General features: G+C 33.8%; 3 protein-coding genes across 5 annotated transcripts; 1 reads left to right on the top strand and 2 right to left on the bottom strand.

Moving 5' to 3' along the window:
- The first annotated feature begins 7,181 nt into the window (after positions 1-7,181).
- On the top strand, positions 7,182-14,541 carry LOC129285935 (phosphatidate cytidylyltransferase 2). Its single transcript, XM_054921924.1, has 12 exons — positions 7,182-7,340; positions 8,717-8,868; positions 9,105-9,358; positions 9,509-9,660; positions 9,829-9,970; positions 10,956-11,112; positions 11,859-11,906; positions 11,995-12,081; positions 12,931-13,059; positions 13,157-13,213; positions 13,885-13,968; positions 14,055-14,541. The coding sequence occupies exons 2-12, from the start codon at positions 8,788-8,790 to the stop codon at positions 14,142-14,144; spliced, it is 1,281 nt and encodes a 426-aa protein (XP_054777899.1). The 5' UTR covers positions 7,182-7,340; positions 8,717-8,787; the 3' UTR covers positions 14,145-14,541.
- Positions 14,542-16,108: 1,567 nt separating this feature from the next.
- LOC129285103 (alkaline ceramidase) lies at positions 16,109-19,334 on the bottom strand. Of its 3 annotated transcripts, none has more exons than XM_054920655.1 (3): positions 19,163-19,334; positions 17,866-18,179; positions 16,109-16,974 (listed from the first exon to the last, which is right to left on the bottom strand). In XM_054920655.1, exons 2-3 carry the CDS (start codon positions 18,117-18,119, stop codon positions 16,461-16,463), a joined length of 768 nt encoding a protein of 255 aa, XP_054776630.1. In that variant the 5' UTR covers positions 18,120-18,179; positions 19,163-19,334; the 3' UTR covers positions 16,109-16,460. The 3 variants fall into 3 exon arrangements, with proteins under 3 accessions (XP_054776630.1, XP_054776631.1, XP_054776633.1); XM_054920656.1 differs by lacking the exon at positions 19,163-19,334 and adding an exon at positions 18,682-18,948; XM_054920658.1 differs by lacking the exon at positions 19,163-19,334 and adding an exon at positions 18,532-18,663.
- Positions 19,335-20,076: 742 nt separating this feature from the next.
- Positions 20,077-25,736, bottom strand: LOC129284979 (phosphoribosylglycinamide formyltransferase, chloroplastic). The gene is made up of 6 exons (XM_054920503.1): positions 25,486-25,736; positions 22,862-23,439; positions 22,502-22,598; positions 21,494-21,670; positions 21,263-21,389; positions 20,077-20,538 (listed from the first exon to the last, which is right to left on the bottom strand). The coding sequence occupies exons 2-6, from the start codon at positions 23,244-23,246 to the stop codon at positions 20,425-20,427; spliced, it is 900 nt and encodes a 299-aa protein (XP_054776478.1). The 5' UTR covers positions 23,247-23,439; positions 25,486-25,736; the 3' UTR covers positions 20,077-20,424.
- Between the last annotated feature and the right edge of the window lie 694 nt (positions 25,737-26,430).

The raw sequence follows: 26,430 nt of genomic DNA, 5'->3' as shown, positions 1-26,430 counted from the left end.
ATGCCATATAATTTCTTTCCATTGTCACATATCTCGCCTCCTTCCTTTCTCCTTCTCCACTCATTTTTCTTATCTGCAAAACTTGAGATTTAACATAGTGAGATAAGTTATATGCAATTGATGATCAAGACTGAGCACACTCCCTACCTTGCCCTACCTTAAGAACATTGTCATAACATTAAGCAATTTCATAAATGATAAGTTCAAAATTTTTAAATGGTTTTCGCCATTGCTATAAAGAAACAAGTGATTTAATTTGATATTCGATCAAAAACACATTTTCTCACATAATATTCATACAAAGACCAATTAGCTTCTAGAGAATTTCATTTGGAAATATTTTTTGTCCATATCAGTGAAAAATAGTCAACTTTTGATTAGTTATAAGCTAAAAGGTCTATATTTAAGGGATTTATTACATTGGTCACTTTTGCACTACATTTAAGAGATTTATTACATTGGTCACTTTTACACTAACTCTATAGATATTTTTACAACGACTTCCGAAGTATTTTTGCCCCTTTATTAGTCTATATCAGTAAAAAAATGATACGTGACATGCACGGTCAACATTTAATGGCCAAAGTTAATGGTATTAGATCAAAGTTAACGGTTTGATCACTTTTGTACCATCTCATATAACGTTATGGGTATTTTTATTGTTTTTCTTACTTTAAGATACTGGGTGCCCTTAACTAATCACTTTGTAGGTATTTTTGTTCATTTATCTTAAAATCTAACACACGCATATGCACTATATTCGCTTGTTATATATATATATATATATATATATATATTGAGAATTACATCAAGTCCCACGCCATATAATTAAATATTACAAGACCTGTTGACAATTGAACATAGCAAATTAATAAATTTTTCAGTAAAATTTTTTTATTTAATTGTGCTGTGAGAATAATTTCTCCTTATATGAATTAGTTTCAATGTAGCCAAATCTTTCAAATGCATATTTTCGTACCCATTTTTTTCCCGCGCGCGGACGCACACACATATTACTAATTCACGTTTCTTTAAAAAAAAAAAAAAATCTCTATTCATCATCGTTCATCTTTAACAACGAATATCTATTTTCATTCCCTCATTCTGTTTGTAGTTTGATTTATGGAGATAACTTCCTAGAGCAATATATAAATATACTTTTTAATTAAAAAAATTCATCTCCAATATGATTAATTTGACTTCTTGCCTTTTTCCTCATGGATCAGTTCACTTCATAATCTCTTGTTAGAGAGCTATGCATTAATTCCCATAAAGGACTAGAAGTTTAGTTTTAGCTCTCTCGTGCAAAAGCATCCTCCCTTTAGAAATTAGCTAGCTGAAAGGAGAGAAGAGCAAAGAGGCAAGCACACTTTAATTGGAATCCCAACAATAATCATATGAATTTACCAACAACTTACACAAATTCAAGCACGCTATCAAAGTGCTGATGACATATTCTTCAAGCAGCATCATTTGCATTATCGTTTTTAATGAATTAGAATGTTCACTCAAGTTTATTAATTAATTAGTCCTGTTTTAGAGCCCGGAAGAGAAAGAGGCCTGAGGAAGAGTGTTCACTGCAAGCCTGACACAAAGCTCGTCCGCAGATTCAAATGATCCTCCTCTGCAATTTCCTTCCAATGACAAGCAGAACGAATAATCCTCAGTACTGCTATTACAATAACCACCATGAGCTTCCTCTTCAGGTGAGTATAGTATCACCACGTGAGGAAGCTTAAACCGTACCCTTTTCCCCTTTTCTTTACCACTAATTACTGATAAACATTCTGACTTTCCTTCTTCTTCTTGTTTACGGTACTTATTATGGGTCACGGGTCTGTCCAAGCACAAGCTGTCTTGAGCTTCACTTATCAAACGCCTACGAACTTGTCTCGAAGAAGAAGGGTGAACCTTTTTCCTAGGGCTCTTGAATCCAGCTGGAGGATGTAGGAGACAATTCTCTAGAGTCAGTGAATCCGTAGACATGATCATCGACTTCTTCTGCATCAGCAGGGTCTTGTGGTGTTGCTTTTCCTTGTACCTTCTCGTCTGGTTAGCTGATGACGGTCTCTTGAAACTCTTGGATTTGATATCTGGTTCTGCAGATTTGGGATTTGAATGCCTGAGACAGCTCGTGTGAGAACCCATGATTCAGATGGTAAAATTGTGATCAGAAAGATCAGGTGAATGAGAGGGGTATATAACGAAGGAGATTCTGTGACGGCGAGATCAAGAGGGAGAATCATGCATAAATCTTCACGATCGAAATCACTGCTTGGTTTTTGTCACTGTGAGTACGTACGTAGAGATCATCAACTTTGACTTCATGATCAAGCCTAACTTGATGACAAGGTAATAATAATATATAATACTATTTCAAATCGTATTGCTCATAATTCATAGGACGATGTTTCGACGTAAATATTTTCCAATTTGTATTAAGATACATAGGATTATTGATTGTCGACAACAAGGACGTTAGCTCCGATATTCTTAATGTAGAGAGTTTTGCAATGTGGTGAAGTTACTAGAACTAGGCATTGGTTCAAGAAGATCATATAATTGGAATATAATGTTTACTAAATCTGGCGATAAAATCAAAGTATAGGAAACTGCAAGATTACAGAGCTAACGATCATCATGAAAATGCACATCCATGGTCTTAGTTAAATCCAATCAATGTCTTCTTTGCTCTATGCTTCCACTCGCTCATTTTAATGACGTTTTATCTTTCAGTATGAGACATCTTTTAGTAAGTATTGTTGGGCCATGGAGTATCTTGGGAGAACATGTAGCCAGGCCTTGCGTTTCAAAAAAAAAAAAACATGTATAAATAAATATGATATGACATTTTAACTCAAAACCTAAAATATTGTGAAACTTTTCTCATAGCAAGCAAACCAACTCACATTTGACATTCTAACAAGAGTTTTATGATTTTGTTATATTTTATATATATCATAATTTAAATAAAGTCAACCTACATATACGATGGCATTTATAATACTTATTTAGGTGATCGATGGAATTCTATATTTCAATGATGCAAAATTAAAAAAAAAATTAATCATTTAGTTTGTTCATATAACTTGATTATAATTTAATTTTTAAATTTTAACTTGATGCAATTTAATTTTTATAATTTTAACTTTGTTAAAACTTATTTCATAAACTTTCACTCGTTCTAACTTGTTGGTTCCTAGAGTTTTAACAATTTAAAATATTTGTCCTTAAGTTTTAAGAACTTTAGTCTTAATAATTTTATTTTCTAAAATTTAAGAACTAGCTAATTTTTTAAATAGTTAAGACTATATGACTAAATCGTGCAGAGTCAAAATTCAAGGATAGAGTCAACTTAGCCAAAAACTACAAGAATTAAATTATATTAAGTTAAAATTTAGAAATTAAGCTTTAAACAAATTAAAATTATAAAAATTAAATGATTATTTTTTTCTATAAAATATAAGTGCCGGTGGTGACAAAAAAAAATACATACACACATATACATATAAGTGCTCACAAATATGTGTGTGCGCACGTGCACACGTCAAAATCATGTATACATACATACATACATACATATATATATATATATATGCACGCTAGCCTTTTTAAATTTAGAATTAGGGGAAAAAATTAAACAAAAAAGTTTTATGTGAATTCTATTCTCTTTCTTCCATGCTAAACTAAAGCCCCACTTGATATGATGAAAGAATTTTTAATGAAATTGAAATTGAAATCAAAATTATCATTGAAATTGAAATAGAATTAAATTTTAAAAGTGCATTTGACATGAAAATAAAATTTTAATATAATATTAATTAGTATATGTACTTAAAATAAGAAAAGACCAAATTATCCTTTTTTCTCAAAATTAAAAAGACTTACCTTGCCATAAATGGACAAAAAAGATGAGGACAGTGGGGTCTACAAAATGAATTCAAGAAAATTAAAACAATTTCATGGTTAATATGATAAAATTAAATTCTAACATTTTTGATAAAATTAAGATTGTTAAGAATTGCAACTCCTGCATATCAAACATACTTTAATTAAAATTTTATTTTTAATTTTATTTTCACCTTGTTAATTTAATGATGCCAAACATGATCATAAGGGTGAAATTCTTTATTGCACCCTCTATAAATGCACCATGTTAAACTAAATGTGCAATAGCAAAGTATAAGATTGAAGTTTGATATTTCTTGATCTTTTTCCTGGAGGACGATTCCCATCTGACTAATTGTGCCAGCGTGTCAAGTTCGAGTCATTATTTTTTGGTAGTATATATTCAAAATTGAAACATATGGGGAAAAAAATCAGATTTGTGGTGGTTTTTAGAGGTTAGAATTAGACCCCATGATCTTACTGCCACTTGTCAAATGCCTTTGTAGTGACGTCTTATATGCGTACCACAAACTTATCTGGTTGAGGCACCATAGAAGAATCCCTTATCTTGAGACCCCACTTTCAATATTCTCAAATACAAAGCAATCAGTGGAACATGTACCAATCTTTACAGTTTGGAAAATGAATATATCCTCCCACGCTTTTTTTGTCAAGATTCTTTTCTTTCTTTCTTTCTTCTTTTTTTTTTTAAAAATAATTTTTCTGTACTTGCCTACTGACACAGTATAGTATTAAAAACTCTGATATTTAAAGATGACATTAGAGCTGGGAATAAAGGTTGAATCTGAAGGATCGGGCTTAAAAGCCTTGTTTAAATAAGAGTTCGGGCTTTAAAAATAATTTTTTTTAAAGTAATCGGGCTTAAGGGCTTAGTCCTGATAAGCCCTGTAAAATAGGGCTCGAGCCCGGGCTACCCTTCAAGCCCTGTTATATTATTTTTATTATTATTTTTTTTAGTAAAACACGTGTTTGAAATCAATAACCTGCTCACCTGATCCTACATACATTATATTATTATTAATTTTAATTTATTATAAAATTAATTTAATATAATTTAATAAATATCAATGTATAGTATAAAATTTATGATATTTTTTATTTTTCTATAATTATTATGTTTGTATATTTATAAAAAAATGAACTATTTTTTAAATGAAGATTTAAATTTTATTACTAGACTTCTAATGTATGTTATTTAATTTTTAAAAAATTATGATGATTTTAATTTTTTTAATTTTAAAATATTTTAATTTATTTATAATGTTTAATTTTATTTTAATTTTTTATTTTTTTAAAAAGGGCTTACGGGCCTGGCCCTGAACCCTAAGTATAAGGGTCGGGCTTGAAAAATGGGGGTCAAAATGAGAAATCGGATTTTAGAGTTTAGGTCCTAAAGGACCGAGCCCATAAGAACCAAACCCTTAAAAACCGAATCCGCCTGTATTCCCAACTTTAAATGACATGTTACTAATGTAATAATGATGTGATTATTCCAGTGATATTTGATAATAGTAAAAATTTGATTGAAATTGATCATAAATACAGGGATTGTACACTCACTGAAAGAACAGCATTGATCTTGATGACTTAAATTGACCAAAACGTTAAAAACTAAAAACTATTATTGCAACAATTTAAAGTTCTCGTTATTGTATATATGTCAATATATACTTCATATTATAAAATCTAAAAATAAAAAAAAAATCCTCATTCTTTGTGTATCAAATTATGTTAACATTTTATAGCAGGATTTACATTTTTAAAAAGGTATAGATTGATTTGAATATTATATATATATATATATATATATGTATGTATATATCTATTTTGAACTCTTTATTTTTCAGGAAAATGATAAAAAAGTTCTTTTAAAATATACAAATGATAATGAAATTTCATAAAATGTCATAATACTTCTCAAATTTTTAGAGGCTTTTACAATATTAATGATTGTTAGTGAAATGACAAAAATAAAAAAATGACAACGCTTGCCATAAAAAAATATTAATAATTATTTTAGTTTAAATAATGGTTAATTTTCTTTTGTCAATGATTAAAATATAATAAGCAATTATAACTTTTCTTGTACACATTTTTTATTTACTAAAATTTGAATGTTGTAAATATTTTTACTATTTTAATTTAAATATCAATTACTTTTTTTAATAATGATTAAAATATAATAGTTAATTGTAACTTCTCTGTGCCAATTTTTTTACTTTAGTTTAAAAAATAAATATTTTTCTTCTAATAATAATTAGAACGAAACAAATAATTATAATTTTTTATATGAAAATTTGTGATTCATTGACATATAAGTATTTTAAATATTTGTTACTATTTTAGTTTAAACTGAGGGTACTTTAATCATTTTATCAAAATATTAATATTAGAAAGGTCTTTAAAAACTTAAATAAAATTATAACATTTCACAAAATTTTATTATTATTTACATATTTTTGAAAGATTTTTTTATCATTTTATCTTTTTTTATATTTAAATTTTTATATTTTTCACAAAACTCGTACAAATAAAGTGTTTTTCATAAAATTTGAAAAAAATAATAATGTATAATATATAAATTTGAGTTAACTCGATCGGCTAAATAGATAAATTATTAAATTAATATCTTGATCGATTTAATAAAATATTTTATTTATAATTAATATAATCATTATTTAATTATAATTTTAATTATTAATTCTTTAACCAATGATTTTTTTTGGTATCTAAAGTAATACAATATCTTCAAATGACATTTTATATTATTATATATGAATAAAATATATTGTTACGAGAATGAACATATGATCTGCCAACGTGTCAGCCAGCTTATGCTCCCACGTTTCAGGCGTTCAACCCTGAATTTTCATTTTCAATTTTTTCTTTGCCACGATGAATTTTCAAGTTGACCAATATATTTTTCACATTCTCTAGAAATTTTGTATCTGCCGCAAAACTGAATCAGAAAGGCAGAAACAAACAAACAAATAAATAAAACTAATAAATCGAGTGAATTATACCTTCTAATATTTTGTTAAAAATAAAATTCGCTGTATTTTTTAAACATCTATTTTTTAAAAAACAAAATGTTATGCCACGCTTTAATTTCATAAACCTATTTTTTATTTTCAAAATAAAAATGGAATAACTTTAATAAAGTTCAGTGAAAAATATATATAATTTAATTTGGCATTATTCTCTTCAATTATTATTTTTCGCTTGCACAGCAACTAATTTTCTTTCTCTCTTTGCTTGTTTTTTTTTGGCCTAATCAGCAACTAATTTTCTAGTAAAGAAGGCTTCGTCGTTCGTTTTGCCTTTTGCTTCTTCGGCCTCTATTATTGTTCCTATTCGCTTGCTATTCTTCTTCAGTTTTTCATTTTTTGTTGTCTTTCATACACTTCCTCCTCTGAGCAGAATCAAACCAGGTTTTGTGCCTTCACGATTTCTCACTCATTCGCTACCTTCTTAGATATTTCATCTGTCGATATTTTTTTCTTGCATTTTCTCTGCCTGGTTTGATCCTATGGTTCGAGTACTTCACCTCTGATTGAAATTTAACTTGAAACAACTGTTCCTGATTTTAAATCTAGACTCCTGCCTTGAATGTTGTTTATTCTTTGAAATTCGTCAGTATTTATTTTCCCACTTGTTTTTATTTTATATTCGTCGTACGCATTTCTTGGAGGTGAGTTACCGGATGCTAATCCGTTAAGCTTCTTGAAAAATCTTGAACGTTTGGTTTTGTTTGATACTTGAACTCAGTATGAAGGGAAGGAGTGGGGAGTTGGGGACTGGAACGGTACTGACTGATATTGAAGTTCAAGCCTAAATCCGAATTACTTGGGGAAATGTAGAAGTCGTTATATGTTGGCTATGTCTATTCATTTCTGGAAATAAGGTTCTGTGTTACTGAATTTAATAGCGGAGTGGTTATTCAAGATTAGGAAGTTGTAGGTACCACGTAAGACGACTTAATGGAGGTTTTGGGCATCAATATCTAATTTTATTATGGTAACATCGGGTGGGTAAATTTAAATAACTCGTGAGGGGCATCTTTAGGTGCATTCAGTAGCCAAACTTGCCTAGTACTATTTATGTAGTAGTTATGAAGATGTTCCTTTTGGTTCAACTATGCATCTGGATTAGTATTAAGGATCAGCACTGTGCCAGTGCACTCTTGCAATTATAGAGCTAATAATGGTCACCATTCACAAGTTTTGTGTCATTGAGGATACCTAGAATTCAAAGGTACACATTAGGCATTCGCTAAATGTTAGCTATGGTACCATGCTGTATGATGCAGGAAGTATAGAGTAAGTGGTGGGGCAAAGTTGTGGTTGATAAGGTGGTTGAGTAATTACATGTTGAAATTAGGATCGTTTGTTATCCTTGAGGCTCTGCTTATATAGATGCCATGGTGTTGAAAGAAGATTATCACAGTTGAGGAATGAGACGGTGAATTATATAACGGTGGTTAAATATGCAAGAGGTATGTGGAAGAATCTAGCTCTCTATAGGATGGAAATGGCAAAGGAAGATTCATTTGCAAAACATTCACTTAGCCAGCTCAACTATTACAGTTAGAGGCTTGACGTTTTCCCTTTTATCCCTTCCTGGACATTCAATTACCTTAGGATTTGCCATATGATTTGAGATTTTATTGTCAAGTCTTTCACTTGGTGAAGTTGACTAATTAAACAGGCCTGCTGGGACGTTTACTTTAGTCTAATTAATAGATAATACATTGCTTTGGGAATAATGCTTCTGTAAACCAAAAGAGTATATGCCATCAATTTTGCAGGTGTCTACATCCCGTGCTTCACATGTCCCTTTTGCACTGTTTCCAACTGGCTAATATCTGATTGAAGAGCTATGCAGAAGGATAAGGATACTAATACTAGTGCTGTTTCATCTCCGACAATTCGAAGTAGGCATCGTAAACGTTCAAATGAGGTTAGCTATTTAAATATTTTACTTGTCACTTTAGTGTAATGGTGGCATTCATATTGGAAATGGTTCCATCTATGCTTAGGTGATCCTATCATTTAGATGGAACTTGAAAATTGTCTAGGAATTATAATTGGAGAAAACAATCACTGGAAGGTGACTGATTTGAGAATCGAGGCTCAATTTCTATTGAAAAATTTAGTAAACTTGGGAATGATTCATTGATAACATCTTTATCTCAGGCTGATACAGAAATTAGCAAAGCAAATGGGAACCATTTACTTGTTCATGACAAGAACAAATACAAGTCCATGTGGATCCGCACTTGCTCAACCCTTTGGATGATTGGGGGCTTTGTGTTAACCATCTACATGGGTCACCTCTACATTACAGCCATGGTTATTGTCATCCAGATCTTTATGGCAAGAGAGCTCTTCAATCTACTCAGAAGAGCTCATGAAGATAGGCAGCTGCCAGGATTTAGGCTTTTGAATTGGTATTTTCCACTTTTTCTTTTCCCTCATAATAGTGTTACTTGTTTTCATAAAAAGAGCTAGTAATTGAAAAGCCAGCTTTTACTAATTATTGAATGACGTATTGCTTATTTCTTTTTGATTGGTATTGATTTATTTTTGAACTTTTGCAGGCATTTTTTCTTCACTGCGATGTTGTTTGTATATGGGCGTATTCTGAGTCAACGCCTTGTTAACACAGTGACCTTAGACAAAGTTTTATATCAGCTCGTGAGCAGCCTTGTAAAATATCATATGGCCATCTGCTACTCCTTGTACATTGCAGGTAACATGCACACGTTAACTTTGAAATCTTGATTGCTAGGGCAAGGTCTATCAAATGCTTGATATATTTCTTGGTAGTTATTTGAAGATTGTTGTTTTACTTGCCATTGCTTGTCAATGCATGGATGCTAACATTTTGATATTCCTCCCTTTCCATGACTGAACTCAGGATTTATGTGGTTCATTCTCACATTAAAGAAGAAGATGTACAAGTATCAATTTGGTCAGTATGCCTGGACACATATGATTCTGATTGTTGTGTTTACGCAGTCCTCCTTCACCGTGGCAAACATTTTTGAAGGAATATTCTGGTAATATGGTCTATCTGAGGGAACTAATGAGTATTTTGAAAATATATTCATAATTACTCTGGGTTACATTTGAATTGTCTTTTTCATGATATTTACTTGATGGCTGCTGACACTCTTTATCCACAAGGACAATTTTTTGAGAGCTTGATTGACTAAAATGTCATTTATTCCTTACATTATAGTTTTAAGTTGACCTGCTTTGGACAATTATTGGACAGGTTATTGATGCCGAATGGTGTATATATTTTAACTTTTTAAGAGAGAGTGCAAGGACTTGAGCAAGGATGTATCTTCATGTGTGCTTAACGAATAAATTAAGGTGCCAATGTGAAAAAAGTAAGAAATTAGTTTAAGTTAATATCTTCAGGTCTGAACTTCTCCTTTTTGGTATGAACTATGAAGGGGCATTGAGTTTAAAATATGAAGAACTGCTTCAAACAAAATAATTTCTGGATGTCATTCAGTTTGATTTGCACTTAACCAGTGAATGAGTAAAAATATTTTCTGGTATTCTGGTTGCAATATTGGGATCATTTGAAGTTATTTATGTTGTTATAGTCTATCTGAAGCCTGTTGAGATTCTGGTTGCAATATTGGGATCTGGTGGTTGAGATTGTCATTAGGCGACAATGAAGCCTGTTGGGTTAAAAGATAAAGCTTATAGATTGAGAAAATTTTGTCAATTGGTACTTTTTGTTTGCATAGGATTAGTCTTTTTTTAGTATACCTCCAAGCCCTCTCCCTCCTCATTTGAGCAGGCCAATACATTTCCTTTTCCTTGCTTGGATTGTTTTCAGGCGACATTGGCTCTTCATTTTGAATGGCCCACATTAATTTGTTTTTTTGTGTGGTAATGTTTAATTTTTCACAGTTTCTCTTTGGTGACTTTAAGACTTCGTATACTTGGATTCTTGGAATTGACCATGAAATACTTTATTGCTTAACATTTTGCTTGTTTTCTCTGAGAAGTGGGCTCATAATGCAGGTTTCTTCTTCCAGCCTCCCTTATTGTCATTAATGACATCGCTGCTTATATCTTTGGTTTCTTCTTTGGAAGAACCCCTCTGATAAAGCTATCTCCAAAGAAAACATGGGAAGGTTTTATTGGGGCATCAGTTACGACTATCATCTCTGCATTTCTGGTGAGCTTGACTTCCATTAATTTTGTGATGAAGATGGATTTTCCCCCTTTTGGAGGGAGAGGTGTTCAACTAACCAGAATTACTTACGAAATAATGTAAATTTCATTCAATCAAAATATATGTGGTTGCAAAAGCCTAAATGAGCTATACAAAAGCTTGATTGTGAAAGTTGTAGCGAAAGTTGTAGCAATTAAGTGCATGATAATGTTGATGATGTTTGGTGTTGCTGATGGGTCTACAGTTGGCACAATGCACTCATCATTCTTAAGTCGCAAGTGGTGTAAAAAAAATACTTGAAACAAACTTGTGTTGCTTGCCCTTGCTTTTCTGCATCCACTAACTGTTATTCTGTTTTCACAATTCATTCCCCTTGCCTTTTCGGTTGGTTTGTTATTTTTTATTGTGGAGGACCTAAATCTAATGTCCTTACTGTTAGGTTCTCATGAGTCAGTTGAAAGTTGTATGATGTATTATTATCAGCATACAAAGTATACTATTGGGGATCCCTTATAAATGGTCTTTTCTGATATATTAAACCCTTTTTGTTTCTTCTGGACCGAAAAGAAAAAAGAGTAAAAACCTCTTGAGCACTTAGCTATATCAATTCATATTTATATGCATGTGGTTATGAAAAAGGAAAAGACATGTAGGCTCTCCTTAATTTAATAGTACATCTGTCCCGATGTGTACAGAAATGAAGTTGTACGAACAGACATTAATGTAATTCTACAAATCTCCTTTTGCAGCTAGCAAACTTCATGGGTCACTCTCAGTGGCTAACATGTCCTAGGAAGGTAGCTCCTTAAGAGACCATGGTTCATTGATAGGGCATTATTCAACATTCAAGTAACTTGGTTTTATCTCCCTGGGAATAACGTGCAGGATTTGTCAACTGGTTGGCTTCAATGTGACCCTGGCCCACTTTTTAAACCAGAGCCTTTTGCCTTACCAGGATGGATTGCTCTCTTTGTAAGTATTTGATATTCAGCATGAAAATTCTTGTAACTCAACGATTTCTGCTCAGCAGTCTACAGTGCAGGATATATGATATTGAGTTAGAATGTTATCCTCTATAAAATCAGTTAATTTGGCAGCAATCTGTTCGTGGGTTAATACAACCAATATTTATTCTGTAATTTCCGTGAACCTCTAACTTATAGGTTTTGAAAATTTTATAGTGTTATTCCTTGGAAGTTCATTTGAATTCTTTTAGTTCGCATAGGCTAAAAATGTTATGCGTGCCTCCCCTTCCCCTTAAAATAAAGGGGAGAATGCAAATACCCCCCCTCCTTCTCTTTTCCCAACATACAACACCAGCATCCGTCCACTGTTGAAAATGGTAAATGCCCCCTTGGAATATTTTCCTTGAGGATTTAGAGCCTCTTGCTAGCTCTCCTTAAACCCTGTCAACTCAAATGTTTAGTTTCTTTCACAACCCTTATTTTAATATTTTAACCACTGTATTTTAGTTGCTAACCAATAAGAGCATGCAAAGTGACAAATGAAGGAGTCTAAAGTGGAATATTGGTCAGTGATGTTAACAGAGAACTGATAGAAAGATCTAGATTCTGAAGGGAGATAGTTCAGGGAGAAATTTTTGGTTTTGAAAGTTGAGGGTGTTTGCTAATAACCCAAAGTAGATGGATGATTTCACCTGAAATTGATGTTTCTGCAGTTTACCTTGGATCTTTGAGCTACTACTGAAGGTTAAATTTCATATCTGTTACATGCCATTTCAGCTTATAAATCTGATTATTATGGTGTAATTATGAGATGCCAATCCACAATCTCTAATCGACTCTGACAAATCTGGTGCAGTTTCCTTGGAAAGAGATATCCATCCTACCAGTTCAATGGCATGCACTCTGTATTGGCTTATTTGCTTCTATTATTGCACCTTTTGGTGGTTTCTTTGCAAGTGGTTTCAAAAGAGCTTTTAAAATAAAGGTCTGGATTTGGTGCTTTTGTAATGCAGCAAATGAGCAAATATTATTTTCTGGTAACTTGTATTAATCGTTCTTCTCTGTATTCTTCAATTCTGCAGGATTTTGGTGATAGTATCCCGGGACATGGTGGAATTACTGACAGGATGGACTGCCAGGTAGAGTATTGATTATTTGAATATAGCACATCCACACAATACTGATAACACATTCAACAACGTACGTACCCCTTCTGCCTGAGTAGATATTTTCTATTTCACAATTCGAAAACTAGATTTAGGCTTAGCTTGCCCAGTTTCATCCTGCGTCCTAGTTCCCCCTAAAAAATAATCCAACAGAAAGAACTAACTGTGAAGATTATCATGAGCACTTGAGCAGTAAGTAAAAGTGCAGATTGAAAGATAACCTTATCAATTATTTTTGTTTATCCTCGAAAACATTCTGGGATCCTTTCATGATCAATGAACATTTGGCATTGATAATAGTCTATGAAGTGGTTTGTTGGGTAGTGAGTAGGGATGTTAGGTGCACGCTGTCAAGAATAGAAGGATGCATTGATGTCATTATGTAAGAAGTATTTTGGTTGAATGTATGACTAAGCATTGGCTTATTTGTTGCCTCTAGTTAAACTATACATCAGAAGAATTGATTCATTTATTTTACTATTCACGTTCTTCCCTTTTCAAAAGAATAAGAAACTAAAATGGGCATGAGAAGAACCATATTGTTCATGACTTGTGAATAGTTTGGTTTCTTTTGCTTATTGATGATTGTCAAATAGTTCAGTCTTCCTTGTTAATCAATTTTTTGCTGTCTTTTTCCACTGTAGATGTTGATGGCTGTTTTTGCATATATCTATCATCAATCATTTGTTGTGCCTCAAAGTTTGTCAGTTGAAATGGTTCTGGATCAGGTAATTGTGTCAACTATATCATGATTTTCCTTTCCATTAAGCTTAACATTTGACAAATGCAATTCTAACGGTGATGATTGCCTCAGATATTAATGAACCTATCCTTTGAAGAACAAGAAGCTTTGTATCTGAGGCTTGGGCAAATGTTGGAAGGGAAGATCGTTGGGCAGTCCTAGATCAAATTTAGAATGCTCCACACTGTGAAATCGAAGTTATAAGTGCTAGCCAATATATGATTGAAAAGATTCAGAAGCTTGAGGTAGGTGTCAAGATGTGTACAGTTTACCGTGAGTTGTGACCATTATAATATCTCCTCTTGGCCAATCGTACACTACGGTGATATGGGCATGCCATTTAAAAGTCGCTGGTATAGAAAACCAATGATTCAGAATCTCAGAACGCGTTTGAATTTCGACCAAGAGTCGAAAATCTGTAATAAATTCGGAGGGAAATACTTCATGGAGTTTCAGTTATGACGTATGACCTTACACGAGGCAACATTGTAATATTGAATTGTAAAATATATCTTATATTCTTGCAAGAAGATTGGGTTATAAATTCAAAACTTCCCAAGTTTTGGAGCATCGAAAATAATCTACTGCATTTTGACATCGTTTTGATAATCTATTACAGCGAATGATACATGTTTTCCATCAGAAGTAAAATTTGGATTCTCTTGCTCTTCATCACTCTTAGTGATGTGGTGAATATACGTATGAATCCTTGACAAGTGGGTTCTACTGGTCTTGAATTCCTAGGGAAAATGGACGAGAGAAATATGACATTTTGGATCTCTCATGAAAGAATTAGGAAAAATTTCACTCAAGTTCCACAAAAGATAATTTATTACCAAAAGGACACAAAAAATTTACCAAATACTTTCATATTTTAAATCTTTTATATTTACAACATGATAGTGAATATTTATAACTTACTATTACACATTATCATTTCCTCTATAAATTATCAATGCCCATTACTCAATTATAAATATCTTTTGTCAAGTTGTAAATGTACAAAACTTAAAATTTAAGAATATTTTGTGAATTTTATGAAATATTTTGTTAATAAATTCTTTTTTAGGGGCCATAAGTATAATTTTTCAAAAAATTACCATCAATTTTATCCTTACTAGAATAAACAGTTAATATGGTATGTCATAATTGTCAATAAGAATTACGTCCAAGACCCAAAGTATAATTCCCTTGAAACGTGTCCAAAATTCCCCACCCCCCCCCCCCCCAAAAACAGATCATCTTGCCTAATTGTACTGTACTCAATAGCGCGCGTTTCTTTTTCTTCGGGGGTGGGGGTACTTTCTCCTACGGTCAGAAGCTGATGCCACAGAATGGTGATTTACTCAAAGGCTTCGTCTCGTAGGTACATACATTCCCTGACCCCTCACCAATGAATATCAAACAAAATTCGTTAGAACACCACTATCTTGAAATATACATTTATCCTTGGGCCAAAAGAAATAAAAGGTTAAATTTTATTCACCATCATTCATAAATTACATTATGCAAAACATAACCTTCGATCTCTTGTGCAGCTATAAATAAAGCAAATTATCCTGCAAATAAACAGTAAGTAGGAATCCCCATTCGGATAATAATCATAACCCAAGGTTTTGAATTTTCTCCCGACAAGAATATTACCAAGCTGCAATAAAATATCTGTACAATTAGCAAAGTGCCACTTCACAGGGCATAAATAATTTAAGGTCCAACTAAGAAACTCTGCTACCAATGAGTCCCCACAAAAGTTTATGCTATGCCTGGGAAAGAAGAGTTTATGCTGAAGGTTAAAGCTTGAAGAAAGTACGAATCAAAATTCCAATGGGATAAAACCGGACTAAAGATGGTTTTTAAAAGCATCACAATAGTGACAGGTCAGATCACTACAAGGCAGAAGGCACAGATACATAATGTCCTACCCACCGGAAGAACAGAATTAAGGTGCACATACTTGGGTGTTTGCTATCAAGTTTTCCATATCCACGTACTATACTATAATTAGAGAATCTGATTGAAAAAAATGTCATTGAAAAAAATGTCAAAACTGCAGCAGCTAAGTTTTGTCCAAACTAAAACTGCTAACGCGAAGGAAAAATTCCGAATAAAACCAACACAACCGCATGAGTTTCTAAAGAGCTACACATAAAATTTAGTAAAGTCAAAATCCATTACAAGTAGAATATTGAGGGGTTAATCTCATGTCCAACAACATCCAGTACAGCAAAACAAAGGTCTTTGTTGTCAAAGCAATTTTAAAAGTAGGAATACTCCAGGCTGAAGAAAATATGAGTATGACCACATAAATATGGCACATGTCCTACTTCTACAACAAAATATATAAATAATCAATCATCATTTCAGACAACCTAAAACAGAAACAAAAAAATTGAGCATGAAACATAGCTTGCTAAAGACTTAGCTTTTGCCAAAATGTATGATGATGGAGAAGCTTTCATCTTCTCCTTTCAAGTTCTCTCATTGGGTTTTTGGTTTCTGAATCTTCACATAAGGTAAAATGCCCATTAAATGGACAACTTTTGGAGACCACCCACGCTGTTGAGCACGGCAAAACATCATGAACGTGTTTGCAAGGTAGGAATTGAAACCCATGAAGACATGCCACAAAGCATGACCCTGTGGGTTAAAGGGGGAGCGGGATATCTCCTTGCAGAAAACACGATCAACAAACCAAAACAAACTGCCTAACACAAGAGTAGCAATGTATAGCTTTCCAAGCCGCTTGGCAGATACATCTTGAGTGTAGATGTAATACTTGTACATTCTCGGAATGCAGAGGAGACAAAGAATGACATAGTGCACTTTGAAGCCAATACCCAAACGGACCACTGAATGGACAATGGCAAAAACAGCTCCATATAGGAAGAGGAAGATGGGCATTGTACTGCGGTAATGCCAATCTGGCGAATGGAGGATGTACATGTACAGAAGCATCTCCCATACCATAGGAGTTTCGTCGCTCTGCTGTTGCCTAAATTAAAGTTCAAAATGAGATGAATAAATAGTGATCCCAAGCAAACATTTACTTACTAATTGACAAATTAAACAAAAAGAAGAAACATTCTTATCATAGACACACACCTAACAGCCTAGTCCAATTATTCAACAAATGAAGAAGAAAAGTTGCCATAATGAGCCGGAGCAAGCACTCAAAGATTTATACACACAAGATCCATACTTTACATCCTATGTCAGTAAATTTGGAAATGAAATTGGGGTGGGTCCGCTCCATCAAACAACTGCATCACCAGGACACAAGTTGGATACATCCACTCATCATGTATAAACTTTCAAAGTTCCTACTCAGCCAGGAAAACTGAAAGATAACCTATTTTAAGCTTTTAACCTTTTATGGATCCATCGTATGTTAAGGAACTTATTATTCCAGCTAATGCTCCAAAATTTAAAACTTCATATTAAAAAGAAGTCACTATGTGGCCCCAAAAAAATTAAGAAGTCACTGTCTTAATGATGGAAGGCCGAAAAATAACTCGTAAGTCCAAATTATAATAAAAAAATAATTATGACCATTGTATAGCAATGCCAATAACTCGTCAACTTTCCATAATTTTGTTGAAAAGAGCGCCCTTCCCAAAAACAAAAAGGTCTGTTTCAATAATTTCCAATAGCAACTTTTAGCCAGGGTCTGTTTCTACATATATACACACAACCAAAAATAAAGGGTGTTATACATATATCCCTTAAGCATCTTAGGACTTAATTTCTTCAATTAATCAAAAAATATTTCTAACCTGCCAAACTTATTGGACGCAACAAAGTAACTCTAAAGTGCACAAAACGAGCCAACAACCAGCATCAATTAACTTCAACCGTTGAAGGGATTTTGGGGACCAATACTTACACACGTTGCAGTGTGGCATGGTACAGCATGCTTCCTATGGCAAGTGCCATATTGGATAAATGAAGCACAGTAAATCTTTTCTCAAAACGTTGTCTTACAGCATTTATAAGACCAATAAGTGCCAAAAGGATGGTTGGAATGTTGGATAATGTGTTATAAAATTCTGCAATGTAGGAGGAACGTTCATAATTTTTTTCACAACACTCTATGGTAGATGTGACTGGACCCCAGAAGCTAGATATCGTCTCTGCCATTCTCCTCTACAGCCTGACAATTTGTTTAACAGAATTTTGAAGCTGCAGAGTTTGAAAATTCTGCAAACCATAAGGCAGCACGTCAATCCAATGAAAGCTAAAACTTAAAATGATGCAAGTAATTCAACATCACACCAACCAACACGTTAGTCAATAAGCAAATTATGATAGACATTTCAAGTCAAGTCAACATGAAGGGTCAGCATGGAGCACCCCTATCAACAGAATATTTAGGTAACATCACCCAGATCTTATGTCAGTAAAGCAACTATATGAGTACAAATTTGTCACTATCTTCTAACACTCACTTTGTAGATAATAAGCAAGCAAGAAAACGCAAAACTCCTCACAACACAGGAACAAAAACAGCTAATAGAATGAGGTTATTGGATTCAAATTACAAACATCCAACCTATATATTAGAAAATTTGCCCTCTGATATGCAGGAATTTTGCACATGCACCTAAGAGACGAAGCCACAAACATGGATCCTTAACCATAGATCATCACATAAATCAAAAAGGATCATGGATTATTAAAACTCTTAGTTAGATCGACCAACCCTGAACTAATATCACGAAAGCCAAAAGAAAAGAAAACACCAAGGCGAGTTCTGCAATGCCCACTACACTTTACAATAACACGTCGAATGGATAATTGCTAACAGCCTTCAACCACAACTGGTGCTTAATTGCTTCTGCTCATTGAGAAATCCTTTTTTTTTTTTTTCAAATGAAACACACCCCCAAGGGGCAGGGGGAGTGAGAAGAGCACACAATCTTGCCCCAGTTCAATTATACCAAATTTGCCCGAAATGAAGTTCAATCTTAGCAATTTTTGTTTCTCTCTAAACAAAAGGGGCCAATCACATCATTAAAAAAAACCCGTAAATTTTATAGGAGGATCAACGATCACCATCATTGTTCATTACAAAACAATAAAGTAATAAGCGATGGCAAAGTGAATAGACACGCAAAACTCAAAGATAAGACAAAATCAAAAGGTAAATATATAAAAAGAAAACTGATAAAGTTGCAACATACTTGGGCAAATAAATCAAGAAAAGCAAAGCGCTTCTGGTGAAGTGGATCTCATTCTTCTGCGCAGGACGATTTCTCACTCTGTGATTAATATTTCGGTCGGCACACGGAGGATAACAGGAGCATGAGGCGGAGAATCTCTTTTCGACATCCGAGGCAGGGTTACATTCAATAATCAATGCTCAATTTTTGTTACTGCCTTTTTTTTTGTGTTCAAAACTTGAAATTTTCTCTGCTTTTTTTGGTTATTTTTCTAAAAGTAAATAACATTGTTTTTTTTTTTTGTAATACATTTAGTTTTTGAGCAATTTAACTTTTTAAAAAAATTTAATGCTCTTTTGTAGGACTTGCGAAAAAGGCATAAAAAAATTACTCCTATAATTTTATTTCAATTATATACGTCATGGTTGCATTTAAATTATACTCCACAAAAACTATAGAAATTTATCTTATTTAGTTGCTAAAAATCTTAAAACATTTTGATTTACATTTTAAAAAGCGCAGTAAAAATTATTAATTCTTTCTTTTTATAAAACTGTCTCGACATGCAAATATCAAAAGCTAAATACAAATGATTTTTCAAAAATTTAAGGCCGACACATCTCTCACGACAATATCACAGCCAAGAGAATAATTTACCAAGCAATACTAAAGTAAGTTCTGTTTTCTTAATATTGTCTTATAAATAAAAATAATATTTTACCATCACAAAGGATTGACCGTGTCTGTTTTTTGTCCAAGTAAAATTCAGAGCATGTTACATGATTTCAACAAGGCTGGCTTTTTCAAGACATTCTCTAAATTCTCATGCAACAATCCCTTCATCTTAAATTTCTTATATTTAAGATGAAAGGATTATTGCATAAGAAAATTTGAAGTGAGACAAATGTTATTCTCCGAAATTTAAGACGAAGGGATTGTTGCATAAGAAAATTTGAAGTGAGACTAATGTTATTCTCCATGAAGTACGTAGGTCCAAAGCCCAGCATCTTTTAGAGGGGCACATACGAGAAGAATCCCACAACTCTAATCAGGGCCCCTCAAAACCCATCTGATGCTCAAACATCATTATTCACCACTAATTTCGTCAATTATTACAAATTTTATAGAGGCTAAAACCACGAATTAGCAACAATTTCATCAGGTGTTACGTATTGCTGTAAAAAGCAATGGTGGAACGTGATGTTATAACATGAAAGTGAAATTAGAAGATCTTCAGCGATGGACTCGAGACCTCAAAAATGGGGCAGTTTTTACTTCTTTTTTTAGCTGAACTCATCGGGGTTTTCTTTGCTTCGAATAAGGGGAACGCCATCTTCTCTCCAGACTATGCGTTCTTCACACAAGGCTTCGACCACCTCTACATATAACCGGTGCTCCTGCAAGTGAAAACATGAAAACATTCAAGTTACTAAACCACCTGCCAGCCAAAATCTTATTTTGGTCCTAGACATACATATTGGCAAATTAGTCTCTAACGGGTTTCTTCTATTCCCATGTCAGTCCTTCATTTTCAGATTTTATCCAATCTGATCACTGAATCCAGACTTTGCGAATGGATTTAATAACAGGGCCCATTTAATGTCACATGAAACCGTTAAATGCCATTAGCAACGTTACTTGTTCACAATGTTGTTAAGGGACCTTGAAAACCCAAAATGAGAGTGAAATTTCATGAAGGGATCAATTTGATCATTGTTTCATCTCTGATGAAATTATAATAGATTAATCTTGTCTAAAATATCATGAAGACTTGCAAAAGATATGTTAATCATATTTCATTTAATTATCACAATCAACGATGCCTATTGCTCCAAAATGCTACCATTTGTTACAGGACAGGATATTAATGATGTAATATCCAATTAGACACCTAAGAAGTAAGAACTCTAGAAGCCAACTTCTCTACAGTGTTATTGGCAACCATTGGATTTTTTTTTTTTTTTGGTGGGGAGCTAAAAATCTAGACTAAAAGATCATGAAAGCTTCTTATAACAAAAATTTTCATCAAATTCATTCAGGAATCAGGATTAAAGATGCTTGTTGCTCCAAAATGCGACGTTTATTAGGGGTGCAGGGATCAATGACATAAGATCCAATTACCTCCTTTAGAACTCTTGCAGCCAAATCCTCTGCAGTGTCATTAGGAAGCACAGGGACAACACGCTGGGCAAGGATACGCCCCGTGTCATAGCGTTCGTCAACAATATGAATTGTAGGACCTGAGTATCTAAGCATACATAAGAGAAACAAAGATAAGATAATCAAGATCCAAATATAGTGTAGTACTCAATGACAATGACCATAGGTGGAGATAATTTGTAAGAAACATACCTCGCTCCAGAAGCAATTACTGCTCTATGTACCCTCATTCCATAGTAGCCTTGGCCTCCAAATGCTGGAAGAAGTGATGGATGAATGTTTATTATGGACCTTTCATAAGCTCGGATCAATTCCACCGGTATCAGTTTGAGGTATCCAGCTAGAAGGATAAAATCAATCTCCAAACTCCTGATGTAGATAATCTTTCATATATTAATGATATAGCCATGTTTGCGTGCACCATATCTAACCAATACATTCATTTGCCATTTTAGGTAAATTATTGTTCATTCCTTTCTACAGTGAAGCATCCATTTGTACTTGCACGCACATGCAGAAAAAGTTGTCCACAACTATTCAATGCCATGTAAGAAAAGCTTGTTCAATAAGAAATTTGATAGAGGACGTCATTATGTATTTGCTAGTTTCCTAATGTTTCAATCAATAAAGTTCAGTCAGGTCAAAAAAAAAAAAAATATCAATAAAGTTCAGAAACTTACCAATAACTAATTAAGAAGAATGTATTCTCCATCAATATAGATTGCCTTTACCTCCATAATAATTAACCAACTTCATTTTAAGGCAAACAAGAGAAAACAAAGTCTATTCTCTGTGTACGGTCACATAACATCAATCAAGTCCCAAAAATGACAAACTAAGTGTTTCTTCACGTGAAAATGGCATGAAGCTACTAAAAATTTTCAAAATTTAGCATAAGCCTAACTGGGAGTCCACAGTCCACTACACTAAAATAGCATCTATATAAAACATAATATTATATTATAGCAAAATAGTTGTTGCAGATTATAAATAGGATATAGATAAAAAAGTTATCAGGATACTCAACTTATTCAATCAACTTGTCAAATCAAGAAAAGATGATATTTTCATATACCCATAGTAACCATAGAGATTCCTTAGTTGTTACTCCCATAAATAGAAACATCAATGCCAGTGCGCGGTGAATTAAAATACCAGAGATTAAGCTAACAGCTCAAAAAGTTGTATATTGGTTATGACCTTAAGGTATCAACAAGGTCACTAGCAGATAGTCCATCGTTGGGGAATAGTATAACTGGGATGCCATTGTCTCTGGCATACTCTGCACCCCCACAGTCTGCAAAGGGAAAGAAAAAGAAAACGGCAATCCAATTTACTTACAATGCACACCATTAAAGGACAAAGCTTCTTTCACGTTGATAACATTTAATTGCAGTAATGACCTTATCCTCAAAGAGCAAAAAGAATGAAACGCACAAGTAATGAGAAAACTCTAATGAGTGTGATCTTTTTCAAAAAAAGGGGGGGGGACTAATAATTAAGGAAAGCAAAAATCCCACATTATTGTACAGAAGGATGAAGGTTTAAAATATCACATACTGCTTTTATTTGTAACCAGAACAGAGACATCTCCATGAACTGATCCCTGAATTGATGCTTCATGAATTGAACGGAAGTTTGATCCACCACCTGAGACAAAAATTGCCAGCCTTTTCGGCCTGACCTGAGCTCTCGTGTTGCCACCCTCTGTGGTCACAGCCCCTTGTTCTAAATTACTACCACACTGCGTTCTCTTCCTAGAAGACACTTTGTAGATAATACTATTACAGGCTCCACTAGATGCTGGTTTATGGAACTGAATGGAAGAACAAAAGGATGGAGAAGGAAGTGGAGGTGACCTAATAACGAATGATTGCTTTCCATATCGACCTAATGGGACAGACAAGTCTGGACAAACTCCTAAAAGAAAGTTTAGAGCTTCCATGGAAATTATGATCTTTTATGGATATAAATATATTAAAAGATTTGAAACTCTGCAAAGGAAGATGATGTATAAGTTTTTCACAACAATCAAGTTGTGGATATGACTGAACCCCAAAAGCTAGATATTATCTTTGCCATTATCATCTTCAAAATGATATTTTAGCAGCATTATGAAACCGAAGAGCTTGAAATTCCTGCAAATTATGTGACACGCCAAAACGTTTAAATCCAACTACGTATCTAAAAAAAGTACTTCAACAAGTAGTAATCTTATTTCATGCGAAGGAGCATGTTTATTAAAAAGGAAAGCATGATAGACAAGAATAAGCAATAACTTAAGCAGCATGAAAATGTATACGTACAAAGCATTATGAATTAATAGACAAAAGACTAGTTTCAGTTTCTCATTTCAATGTACAATTCTTGGAACTATGACCTTGTATAACAGAGTGTTTAGACTTATTTGTTTATTCCAATAACTTAAAACCTTATTAATCATAAGAAAGTATTAACCAGTTAGCAGAGGTTACAAAAAAGTTCCGTCAACCATCCAATTTCCTCAACGCTTACTCACTCAACATGGCTGAATGATCCGGGTGATGGCTAAATGAAAATTAAAGACTAACTTGTAGTTTCATATCTTCATACAGATATGGAGAACTGAAAAATAAATATAATAAACACAAAATTGAAAGAAGACAAACTTATGCTACCAAGAATAGCGCCATCACCATGGTAAATCATCATTTGTAAACCAAATTCAAATATTATACAATAACGACAAATTTAATAAAGACTAGTCCATTTTTTACCACGTAAAACCACCATTTCAGTAGCCAACAGAGATGAGCACTGGCCATGTATACATCAATTATTTGTATAAATCATACGTGAACGAGAAAATATTATGAAAATAGCACTGCAAAGGACCAAGAGATATTAAAAAATAGCTGTTTATAAAAATAATAGTGACATTTGTGGAGCCATGGCACTACTTATAAATCAATCCCTTACTGAATTGACTTGCAAGGCCACTAAAATTGCACTGCCAAGTAACACTTCCCATCACAAAACAAAAATATTTGAACTCTCATGTAGGCATCCTCAAGCAAATATTTTTAATAGACATCCCCAACCCCACCTAGATAAGCTCAACAGCAGAGAATATTGCATTTAAGTGAACTCATAGGGTCATTGTGTCAAATAATTGAATGAGACTGAACATAACCCATCAAATAATAAACGGTGCACAGCACAGGGCGACAACGGGAACTGGAACAGTTGCCACACAAGGGGAGGGGGAACAGGCCTAGGGATGGGAACACGCCAGATCAGGCTTTAGGCAAGAGACTGTAACAAAGGCTTATGGCCTGTGCCTGTCAGGCATTTTTTTTTTTTTAGCTCAAACTTGAACCTTACATAAGCCTGACCGAGCCTAAAGCCTTTTTAAAGACCAACTTATTAACTATCATGGCTTACCAGGAACCAAAAACCAGATGAAATAGTTAGGAGAGCGAGTAGGACTGTCTTTGCCAGCAGTTTGAGTTGGAATAGAATACTTTTATATCAGTGGCGAGAAAGATCTTTCAAGTAGCGGTTAAGCAGTTCTCTCAAGTCAGCTTTGTTGCTGATCAATTCCTTATCAGGACGCACTGCCAACAACTCCTCTTGCAGTCTATTGGCATACGAGACAAGGACGACGCCGGAGAGATGACAAGATGCCCGACTTCGACGGAGTTGAGCCAACCAGAGTGTCCACATGAGTTCGTTGAGGTGTCTACGTAGGAATAAAAACAGTGGGAGTCCGTGCTTCGGTTGACCTTTCTTATCGATCACCACTACTGGACAAGACAAGGAAATGCCTTTCTCCTCGTAAATTAAAAAGAAATGAGGGGGAAAAAAGCGCCTTTACAGTCTTTAAAAAGGCCCAAGGAAATAGGATTTGAAGACCCTTCACTAGTTTTCGATCCTACTTAAATCATCAATAAAGCTCAATCATTCAACCAGAATAATCAATCATTCAATCCACCCGAATCATTTAGCAAGTATTAGATTAGATTGAGCAGCCCATTGAACAAGAATGGTTCATATATTTAGATGGCATGCTAGGAATCAATCATTCAACCCATTCAAATCGTATCCAGAGCTTACATTGAGACAAAAATTAAAATATACCAGTTCACAAGTGGAGCAAGATGGCAGAAGCACACGACAGACGGCAAGAAGTCAGAAGCACAAACCTGGAGCAACAAGGCAGAAGCACGGGGCGGACGACGAGAAGCACATGAAGTAGTCAGAAACTCGAGCAACGGACGGCAAGAAGCACACGAAGTAGAAGCACGACCAGAACGCGAACTGCGAGCATGGACGAAAATATGGTGAGTGCGAGGCAGTGAGCGACGGCCAGCTTGGGTTTGAGCCTTCGGCAACTGAGTTCAGATTTTAGGTTTGAAGAAAAGGGCGCGATGTGTATCAAACCATCAATAACTAAACGAGGCGAAATCTCCCTAATCTCTTTAAGTCATCCGGGGTATTTTTCATGGGAACATAATTATTTGCTGCTGTAATTTTATGGAATTTTATTTTTAATCTCTTCTTTTCAGTGTTTTCACACTAAAATTACGCAAAATTGTGTAACAAATGTAATTCAATTTTATTGAAATTATAAGAATAGAACATACGGAAAAAATTATAAGGTAAAAGCGAAATTCGATACTAATGTTTTCTTTTTTAAAAAAGAAGAAGAAGAAGCAAAACTTATATTGATGATAATGATGATGATAGCAATAATAATTTATTATTTTGACACTGATTAATAATGATAACAATAAATCGGTGCTTGTTTTAGTATGATAGGTAATTCAAATTCAAAAACAACTATTTTACTGCATTATATTATTAAGATTTTAATCTTTTTTCATCCTTTATACAAAGCAAACAGTTTGTTTGTCATCAAATGTCTTTCATTTTTTTTTTTAACGCACTAAACATCTTTTCCAAACAATCTGTTTCTTTAATTAGGGATCGGGTAAAGCGGCTTCTCGCGTTCCTTCTTCACCCCACTCGGCCTCTCACGGTACAGATGCTCTGCTTTTCTGGGCCCACTACATTGGCTTTTTGATTCTGCGTTGCTCTGTGCATACCCCTCGGCCTCTGGAAGCTGGTCATAACAACGTAGAATATAT

Source organism: Prosopis cineraria, unplaced genomic scaffold (assembly GCF_029017545.1).
Source record: "Prosopis cineraria cultivar Desert tree isolate PC_DT_omini unplaced genomic scaffold, ASM2901754v1 PC11, whole genome shotgun sequence".
Lineage (NCBI taxonomy): Eukaryota > Viridiplantae > Streptophyta > Magnoliopsida > Fabales > Fabaceae > Prosopis > Prosopis cineraria.
Note: the sequence above shows the minus strand (reverse complement) of the source record. Positions and strands in the feature narration are given on the sequence as shown.

Bases quoted from the DNA above. Each gene is read 5' to 3' on its own strand.
- LOC129284979 (XM_054920503.1), bottom strand. From the start codon at position 23,246: ATGGAAGCTCTAAACTTTCTTTTAGGAGTTTGTCCAGACTTGTCTGTC. The intron at 22,599-22,861 runs GTATGTGATATT...TTCCCTTTGCAG, and splicing joins TCTGGTTACAAATAAAAGCA to ACTGTGGGGGTGCAGAGTAT. The intron at 20,539-21,262 runs GTAATTGGATCT...TTTCACTTGCAG, and splicing joins CTGCAAGAGTTCTAAAGGAG to GAGCACCGGTTATATGTAGA.
- LOC129285935 (XM_054921924.1), top strand. From the start codon at position 8,788: ATGCAGAAGGATAAGGATACTAATACTAGTGCTGTTTCATCTCCGACA. The intron at 8,869-9,104 runs GTTAGCTATTTA...TCTTTATCTCAG, and splicing joins ATCGTAAACGTTCAAATGAG to GCTGATACAGAAATTAGCAA. The intron at 12,082-12,930 runs GTAAGTATTTGA...AATCTGGTGCAG, and splicing joins CAGGATGGATTGCTCTCTTT to TTTCCTTGGAAAGAGATATC.
- LOC129285103 (XM_054920655.1), bottom strand. From the start codon at position 18,119: ATGGCAGAGACGATATCTAGCTTCTGGGGTCCAGTCACATCTACCATA. The intron at 16,975-17,865 runs GTAAGTATTGGT...ACTTTAATTTAG, and splicing joins CATGCCACACTGCAACGTGT to GCAACAGCAGAGCGACGAAA.